Here is a 9,116-nt window from a genome sequence, read left to right on the forward strand (position 1 = left end):
TAATTTAAAGATGTGTTTCTAGATATGTAAGACACAGACCCCCCCAAAAACGAACCATATTTGGTTAACAGAGGATAGAGACCCACCCACTTTAGCTGATCCAGGTAGGATAGTTCTCTCTACAACTCAATAACCTATGTATCCCATGTACAGTGTATTACAGTGTATTACAGAGTATTACAGTGTATTGCATTTTGGGGCTATGAAGGAGGTGGAGAACGAAGTGCTGCTGGATATGTTCGATACAGTTTACCTCCAAAACAAACCATATTTGGTTAGTAGAGACCCTACTTTCTATTTTCCACCCCACTTAAGCCGAGACAGGTAGAACAGTACTCTCTACAAGCCAGTATTTTCCCCCAAATATAGTGTATTTTATTGGGGGCTTTGGAGGGGTGGAGTGAAAAGCCAGCAGCAGGTAATGTAACATAGTCCCCCAACATAATATTTGGTTAGTAGAGACCCTATTGAGTATTTCACACCCCAGTTTATGAGAAAGTTAGTACATTTTTTTCGTCTTCTCTACAAACCAATAAGTATCCCATATACAATGTGTTGCATTGCTAAGTATTGCTTAAATACGTCAAAATTATTAATTTATTTTTTCATAGATGGTTGCAATTCTGTGAAAAACAGTTGCACTGCAGTTTGCAGGGGACATATTTTGAGAAAACAAATTTGCGTTCGTGCCCCGTGGCTCCTGCGGTGATAGTATCCTGCTGCTTGGAGAAAGGTATATGTCATGAATATATCGATATTCTAAACGTGTGCTTTTAAGGATAAGTAGTCTAATATCGCCATCCAGAGTCTATTGGTCTTTATAAAATTGAGTTGTGGTATAATAATCTATGTAATCTATTATTGCATACGTGATTTGTACATATTTTAACTAATTAAAAACGGCCAAAACATAGATTCGAAAATGTATTCATTGTCGGGAATAATGCTACCTTTCGTAAAAACAAAAAAAATGTTTTACTCGTCCCTGCTCAAGTGACGGATGACGTAGAAGTCAAGCGACGTACACACGTGTCGAAGCCTGGTGGAAGCACTAGAGACAAGAAATGGCTACCGACAGGCTGCAGTTCCATGAAATGGGCATAGATGATCGCATTTTAAAGGTAGATGTTCTTCTCTCCTGTGAAGCTATATGAGTATAAATTAATTGTTAAATTGCATGACCTCAATTGTGATATAAATCCGAGAACTATACGCCAGTAGACACTGAACGCTGCTAGGATAGCTAACATACGTCGCTAACGATAGCTAACTGTTAGCTAGCTACCATGTAAAAGTGTTTACTTTGCCTGTAAATCTGTCTGGATATCAACGTATTCAATTTTATATGGGACGTAGAATTAACCTATTGATCTATGTAACTACGTTATTTCGTTATGTAACTAGTTAGCTAGTTATTTAAACAATCACCTTAAATACAGGAAATTCAAGAAGTTTTCATGGAGAATATTTCAGAAATTAACGAATGATATCATATAACGTCACACTGTATTTTGTTCTGATATGATTTCCTAGCTAGTTACTAAGACACTTATTTTTTTCCTCCACCTAGGCGCTGGCTGACTTGGGCTGGGCTCAGCCCACTTTGATCCAGGAGAAAGCCATTCCACTGGCACTGGAGGGCAAGGACATTCTAGCCCGGGCCAGGACTGGCTCAGGAAAAACAGCTGCTTACGCTGTGCCCGTCATCCAGCGTATCTTGACATCCAAACAAGTGAGAAGTAGTAGTAGCAAAGGCCATACTGTATCAAGGGGTTTATAACATCAGATCATGGGTGTCAAACTCATTCCATGGGTGGAGGGTGGTATGGCTGTGGTCTAATCAACACTGTTACCATGGGTACTCCATGGCTATCAGTCCAAAATAAGCCGCTTTAAGAAATATTCAATAGTTTCAACAAGCCAGAATGTTGAATAAAATGACATTTAAACGTACTTTACTGGTTGTCTGTGCTGTTGGTACGTTTGGCTGTAGGAAGTGTGGATGGGGTATCCACGGGAAAATACCCAACGTTTTGCAGCACCGGTGGTTTCTGATGAGTTTCGTGTGATGCACAATATGTGAACAATGGCTGCATGCAACCGAACGTTGTCGACCAAAGCGTGTTCCTTTGCAGTCACCTGGAAGTGCTTGTGAAATGTGCCAGCTGATTGCGTGGGATAACATTTGGTCTGTGCCTCGGGTTAAACTCGGCCATTGTTGACACACCATGCAAGTCGCATGCTAATTGCATTCGCATTGAAAATACAAACCGATATACAGACCGGCATACTGAAAGTCAGGTTAATAACACTACTCTCTGGGTATTTTGTCTCCGATTACCTCCTACATGAGAAAATCAGAACAACAGGTAGAGCACATTCATGGGACTGTTCACAGAATGTTAGACGAGAGAGAGGAGTCTTTCGCTCTCTGATTCATAGAGGCTAGAGCGGAGCCAAGTAAGACCTCAACCAGGTGAGTGCAGTTCCTAACTAACCAGTGATCTTAATGGATTATTCTTTGGTCCATCAAGTACAGGGGAGGAGTGGAAACTCAAAGAGACTTGAGTTTTCGTTTTGTTGAACGAGTTTGACACCTGTGCTTTAGACCGTCTCTGGTAGTCGTGGCAGAGCCCTTCGATTGGGCGAAGAGTAATCCGGAGTTAGCATAGTGGTAGGTGATGTAGCCAGGGGGAGCAGCTTGAACCTTGCGTGTGTGTTCTCTCCAGAATGTCCGTGAGCAGGCAGTGAGAGTGTTGATCCTGGTTCCTACCAAGGAGCTGGGGCAGCAGGTACAGGCCATGATCCGCCAGCTGACTGCCTACTGTGCCAGAGACGTGAGGGTGGCAGACATCTCCGGCAAGGCTGACCTGTCTGCCCAGAGGTCAGTTTGCTCAACTGTCATCATCTAACATATTGTTACAGGAGACATTGTTTTGGTCTGCATATTAATGCCTGGGGAAAAGCATTTGTAGTCTTCATGCTTGTGTGTGTACCTGCACTTACGTGTGTTTGTGTGTTTCATGACAGGCCCATCCTGATGGAAAAGCCAGATGTGGTAGTGGGGACCCCCTCTAGGGTTCTGGCCCACCTCAGTGCCCAGAGCCTGGACCTGCAGGCCTCGCTGGAGACCCTGGTCATAGATGAGGCTGACCTGCTCTTCTCCTTCGGCTTCGAGGCCGACCTCAAGAGCCTGCTATGGTAAGACACCAAGACGGAGAGACGTACACACACACTGATAGTGTCACTATAATAGAGTACTGTTTGTGAGTGGTTATGTTGAAATGTGCTAGATTTCCATCCAATTGGCAAAAGATGTATGTGAATATTCTAAAAATCAATATGCCCATTTTCCCAACGAGATGTTTCCATCCAATTGACGTGTTTTGCATAAAATGCTGTGCGTGATGACCGTGCACATACAAATAACTTTTGCGGTTAAATTCCCTTGTACCGACCCCCCCCCCAATAATACAAGCTACATGGGTTTCCTGATAATTAGGTCACATTAAATGTTGCGTTGTATAGCGAATGTACCCACTCTGGTCTTAGCAGGTGTCCTCTAGCCAATAGCTTGCAGATAGTGTGGGAGGACTACCAATATGATGAGATTATAATAAGCGCAAGATTATTTTTTTATTTTTCACACGGTCGCCAATCATGCCTCCGGAATAATACGCTCGATATTCGCTTGAGAAGCAGCACCGACCCTCATCGCCGTGCACTTCCACCACCCTGTGAGGTTCATCATAACCTATTTGATCTGTAGCCTAATACAGAGCGTGCTTACTCGAATCGTGGTGGGAGGACCACACAACATGTCATTGCTTGACTCTGTTTACTTCGATGTGATGGTTATTGTATTCCACCGCAATTTCTCGCATAACTATCTTTGCAGACCCAATAGGATCCCACCTAGTCTAGGGTCGTTTTGTTGACACTGTTCCATCAGGCCTGTCGTGACATTTACTTTACTTGCGTAAGAAAAGTTGGATGGAAACCTGTTTAGAGGGAATCTCCTTTTCCCATGTACCTATTTTTTTAGTAAATATTTTTTTAATGTGTGTGTGTCGTTCCATCAGCCACCTGCCAAAGATCTACCAGTCCTTCCTAATGTCAGCTACTCTCAGTGAGGATGTCCAGGCCCTGAAGGAACTGCTGCTGCACAATCCTGTAAGACAAACAAGAGTAGTGCTCATTTTAGTTTTCCTTTTCAAAGCGTTTTTCGACGGTGTGCCCAACTGAACACGGCCCTGCTTTGATAGTCGTATTTCCTCTCATATGGTGTGTGTGTGTGTGTCCGTCCCAGGTGATTTTAAAGCTGCAGGGCTCCCAGCTGCCAGACAGCTCCCAGCTGCAGCAGTACAGTGTTCAGTGTGAGGAAGAGGACAAGTTTCTGCTCATCTACACCCTGTTGAAACTGCACCTGGTTCAGGGCAAGACCCTGGTGTTTGTTGGGGCAGTGGAGAGGTGCTACAGACTCAAACTGTTTCTGGAACAGTTCAGCATCCCCACCTGTGTACTCAACTCTGAGCTGCCTGTCCACTCCAGGTGAGGAGGGAGGGAGGGAGGGAAGGAACGATGTAGGTGTTGATTGACGTCCATCTGTTTTATCCATCAAAATCTGAACACTTTCCTGCGCTCTCTCGCCCCCCTCACCCCAGGTGTCACATCATAACCCAGTTTAACCAGGGGTTCTATGATTACATCATCGCCACGGACGAGCAGGTATTGGCTGATCCCACCACCACCACAGCGCAGGCTGCCGAGGGGAAAGGGAAGAAGAAGAAGAAGAATGCAGGGAGGTATGGGATACTGCAACATACAATTGAGCTATTTAGCAATCGGTTGCTTTAAACTCCTTATCCAGAGTTGAAATGATACCGTTTGTGCCCAGTTGGACTGAATTTGTTTGTTGTAGCAAAGAAGGAGCCACTTAGTTAGGATGCTGCACACTGTAGAAAAATGTTTCGCAATGGAAACGAGAGTTTCTATTGGACAAATTCACATAGCTCCCTGCTTCGTTTGGTTCGGTTTATAGGCAATACACCCCCAGGTGATGGTACAATGACCCTTGACCTCTCACGCCTGACTCCCACAGAGCCAAGGACAAGGAGTACGGTGTCTCCAGAGGAATCGACTTCCAGAATGTCTCCAACGTCATCAACTTTGACTTTCCCACCACAGTGGAGTCCTATATCCACCGTGTTGGCCGGTCAGTGTCAACAGAATACAATTCTATTGCTCAATTTTGAAGAAACAAGCCTGCACCCCTGAAATAACACACAAAGGCTATGTCTCGAATCACGCCCTATTGCTCCTGTAGTGCACTACTTTCTGAGCGGAGCTCTAGAAGAGGGTGTCATTCAAAATTTGCCCCTGGGCTATCCTCAAAAGATGAAGGTATTGAATAAAGCTCAACAATTCAACCTTTTCCTTCTGTAGAACGGCACGAGCAGACAACCCAGGCACCGCTCTCACCTTCATCTCACACACAGAGCTCCCCCTGCTGGCAGAGGTGGAGGACGCACTCATTGGCGGTAAGATCGGGCACTGTGTTTCTATCTCAGGTAGTCTGTCTTTGTGACAAAACCTATTCTCTGTGCGGATGTAACGGTAGTCTGTGTGTGTTTGACCTAGCGTCTCTGTGTTGTGCGTTTTCAGATAACACCGAGTGTGCTCTGAAGCCGTACGGGTTTAAAATGGAGGAGATTGAGGGCTTCAGATACCGCTGCCGGGTACGTACAGCACACCTGGGATGTTATATCACACTTGTTCACCTCACACCAGAGGGGCTGTGGGTCCCAACAGAGATCATTGCGGCGCGGTCTGGAGTTTTTCATGATGCGGTCGGGAGCGGGTGGTCAGGCGGACAACTTTGTGATTCAACTATTTTTGTTGTTTCCGCGGATCATTTGGAAAAGGACGTCCATCTGCTTTGCATGAGTTGGCCAACCTATTGTGTTAAAAGCACACAAAGAAAATGGTACAATTCACTCCTGAAGTTAAGTAACCCTCTCCTGGTCGGGCGTGCGAGATCAAGTGCGCCTAGTTTGTGTGCTCTCAGTGAAAGGGCGTAGGCTGCCTTTTGCGTGGGTGGAGAATCACGTGGCGGTTATCTCTCCAAGGAAATGTATGATTAGACTTAAGTTTCGCTAATAAATATGGATCTTGGAAAGATGTAGATGGCGCTCAACCAAGGTGAGTGGGGGTGCAATCCAAAAATGACGTGATGGGATAAAGGCGCAGCACGTGCGCATGGGTAACCGTGGTGAGCGACGCGAGCGGTTTTAATTTTCATACAAAAAGACCCATTTTGTCTCTGCTTGAATACCGTCCTCCTTAAAGGCAGGCTATATCCTATAGGACAATGCGAAATGTAGACTGTGTCTCTGTCGTCATTCTTGCTGCCTCCAGTTCATTAGTCATACCTGCGAGGTCAGGTTTGTGCGTGTGTGGTCTCAATTAGAGTAGGATCCAGCCTCCTGCATGGGCAGAGAAGCATGGGGCAACTTTCCAAGGAAGTCTTCTCAAGGAAATGTGCTTCCTAAATATGGTTAGGCTATAGTTTACTACATTGCCTAGAAATAAATATTGTTCACCCACATTTGTCTCCATCTGAAAATCGTCCTGCTCCTAAAAGATAGGCTATAAAACTAATATAATGGGCCGTGTGAGAATGTCTGGTAATTTAACTACTTAGGTTATTTTTGCGTGTTTTTGATACTGCTGGCTAGTGAGCTGCGTCACATACGCCTAACATAACATTGTGGGACTGCGGTTGGGTTCGCGACCAGTTCTGCGGTAGCGGGTGGGAGTTGGACAGAACCAGCGGGTGTGGGCAGGTGCGGTTTGAAAAGCTGTGGGCTATACACCAGGTGTATAGCCTGTAGTAATAAATGTGTGTGTCTAGGATGCCATGAGGTCAGTAACTAAGCAGGCGGTGAGGGAGGCCAGACTGAAAGAGATCAAACAGGAGCTGCTCAACTCAGAGAAACTCAAGGTGAGTGGGCTTCTCTCTCTCGCTCTCTCTCCTGCTCCCCTTTCTGTTTCTCTTCCTTTTCCATGGCACTGATTGGTCAGTTCTGTCACTCAGACGTACTTTGAGGACAACCCCCGAGACCTGCAGCTGCTGAGGCACGATAAAGACCTGCACCCTGCTGTCATCAAGCCACACCTGAAGAACGTACCAGAATACCTCAGTAAGACACGCACATTGCTTAGGGACCTCTCTCCTATCAATAATGGTTTTCAACCTTACACTCAGCTTATGGTAATATGTAAACAATATTCCCATTGGCCGTTTCAGTCCCTCCGACGCTGAGGGGAGTGGCCAACCCAATGTCCGGCAGGAAGAGGAGGAGGAGAGAGAAGCCCAAACCTGACGGGGTCGTCAAGACGACCTTTAAGGTAAGGTTCCGAACTAACTCTAGCCCAGGCATAACTTTAACCCTAACATAATCCCTATACCCCTGGCCTTAACCCTAGCCTAGCTCAACAAAGACCACGCTGGGGAGTTGCAGACGTTCCATTAGCTTTTTTTTCTCCCATTATTCCCTTCACACTGGGAGCAGCAAACAATAAGCAAGCATTTACTTTCAAAGCTGTCATGGATACTCTGATCCGTCTAACCCCGTCTCATCCCTTTTTCCTCCTAGAAGGACTTCCGAGGCAGGAACCCCTTGAAGAGTTTCCACTACACCGGGGGGAGGAGCCGAGGGGGCAAGGCTGGCAAATCCTAGGCCTCCATGTCAACGTGCACCAATCAGACTTGCTGTGCACAGCTGGCCTATGACATCACCAGTTTCCAGATCAGTTCGGGTGGAGAGGAGACAAACTGAGGAAGCCATTGTAGACTACTGAGATGCAGCCGGAGTGTCCAACATCAGGGTGGTATTCACTAGACCCCAAACGGATGAAAACCGACTGATACAGGGCGGGACTGCCTGAACTTTTCCAATAAGAAACGCTTATTTGAGTTTTGCTACGTGTTGAAACGGTGTGCACTAATGAATACCACCCAGGTTTGAGGAACCTACCAGCAGCACCGTTACTCCTCTGTCAGTGAACCAACATCCTCGTTTCCATTGTCTGGTTAGAAAACCTTCTGTGAACTCAACAGAATGTCCCTTCCCTCAACACAACAGGTGTTTATCACAGTAATGTAACAATGACTGCATTACTCTGAACTTCCACTGAAGCAAATTACCTTCACTAGTGTTCAAAATCCTAATTTTAAGAATGAAAATTGCCATTTCGTTTCAGCAAGTAAACTTTCTATTGTTGAATTGGGATCTCAATTTACTTCCGTAACTGAAATGCAACACCTGTTTTACGACACACACGATGTACCTTGAAATGTCCGTGTGATTTCAGATGGTTACATGTGGGTATTGTTTCTTTGTAACACACTTTTCTGAATTATTCTAACATTTTATTAAATGGTTTGTGCTCTTTCAGCTGTTTGCTGTTGATCATGTCACTCCCAGAGTTCTCTCCCTCTAATGAATGGTTGTGCTGTGCAACTGCTTCTGAGACTCCAGACTCCTGCATGCATCTGCGGTTCCTTTCCTTGGTCTCTGCCAGGAGGCTGCTTAAAAACCCTGAGCCCACAGCTATATCTTCCTCCTCTCCTCTCTCTGAGACACCACCAAACAGGACTAAGTTCTATACACATCTGCACACCAAAGTTTTCACCACAGCCTTCTACGAACCAAAACGTTCTACACACCAAAGATTTCAACAATATTTCCTTCAGTCTCCAGGCTTTTAGAGACTTCAAGCTCTTAGAGACTCTTCAAGACAGACTGACTCCGGCTGAGACGTCTTCTAAACCTGAGGACTGTTGGATGGTCTATTGTAGTCGTCTAGCACATGCAGGTCATCTGTTAGCTGACTACTCTGACTGGTCTGTGTGAGAGACTGTGGGTGGCCTGAGGATTTTGTGCGTCACTAAAACATTAGTTGGCCTATTTGGTCTGCAAACTTGCCTTTGTTTCGTTGGTACAACCCAGAGTGACTGAGATCTTCTCCTGCACAGCAGATAAGGCCTTTTTAGAGCTGGGGTCAGGTTGCACTGCGAGTCCTGGAAGAAGATGAGGGGTGCAGTGTTGAGT

General features: G+C 45.6%; 1 protein-coding gene across 2 annotated transcripts; it reads left to right on the plus strand.

Moving 5' to 3' along the window:
• Window positions 1-988: 988 nt before the first annotated feature.
• Window positions 989-8,457, plus strand: ddx56 (DEAD (Asp-Glu-Ala-Asp) box helicase 56). 2 transcript variants are annotated; one of them, XM_046318026.1, is made up of 14 exons: window positions 989-1,121; window positions 1,571-1,732; window positions 2,730-2,884; window positions 3,031-3,201; window positions 4,083-4,173; window positions 4,310-4,551; window positions 4,665-4,805; window positions 5,102-5,215; window positions 5,446-5,540; window positions 5,665-5,738; window positions 6,914-7,003; window positions 7,097-7,202; window positions 7,310-7,410; window positions 7,659-8,457. In XM_046318026.1, the coding sequence occupies exons 1-14, from the start codon at window positions 1,065-1,067 to the stop codon at window positions 7,740-7,742; spliced, it is 1,683 nt and encodes a 560-aa protein (XP_046173982.1). In that variant the 5' UTR covers window positions 989-1,064; the 3' UTR covers window positions 7,743-8,457. The 2 variants fall into 2 exon arrangements, with proteins under 2 accessions (XP_046173982.1, XP_046173983.1); XM_046318027.1 differs by having other exon boundaries at window positions 7,662-8,457.
• The last annotated feature ends 659 nt before the right edge of the window (window positions 8,458-9,116 follow it).

Source organism: Oncorhynchus gorbuscha, linkage group LG20 (genome assembly GCF_021184085.1).
Source record: "Oncorhynchus gorbuscha isolate QuinsamMale2020 ecotype Even-year linkage group LG20, OgorEven_v1.0, whole genome shotgun sequence".
Lineage (NCBI taxonomy): Eukaryota > Metazoa > Chordata > Actinopteri > Salmoniformes > Salmonidae > Oncorhynchus > Oncorhynchus gorbuscha.

What these genes read in the sequence shown, in the direction of transcription:
- ddx56 (XM_046318026.1), top strand. Translation starts at nt 1,065, where the DNA reads ATGGCTACCGACAGGCTGCAGTTCCATGAAATGGGCATAGATGATCGC. An exon ending in AAGAAGAAGAATGCAGGGAG is followed by an intron (nt 4,806 to 5,101) that starts GTATGGGATACT and finishes TGACTCCCACAG; the next exon opens with AGCCAAGGACAAGGAGTACG. An exon ending in GAACGTACCAGAATACCTCA is followed by an intron (nt 7,203 to 7,309) that starts GTAAGACACGCA and finishes TGGCCGTTTCAG; the next exon opens with TCCCTCCGACGCTGAGGGGA.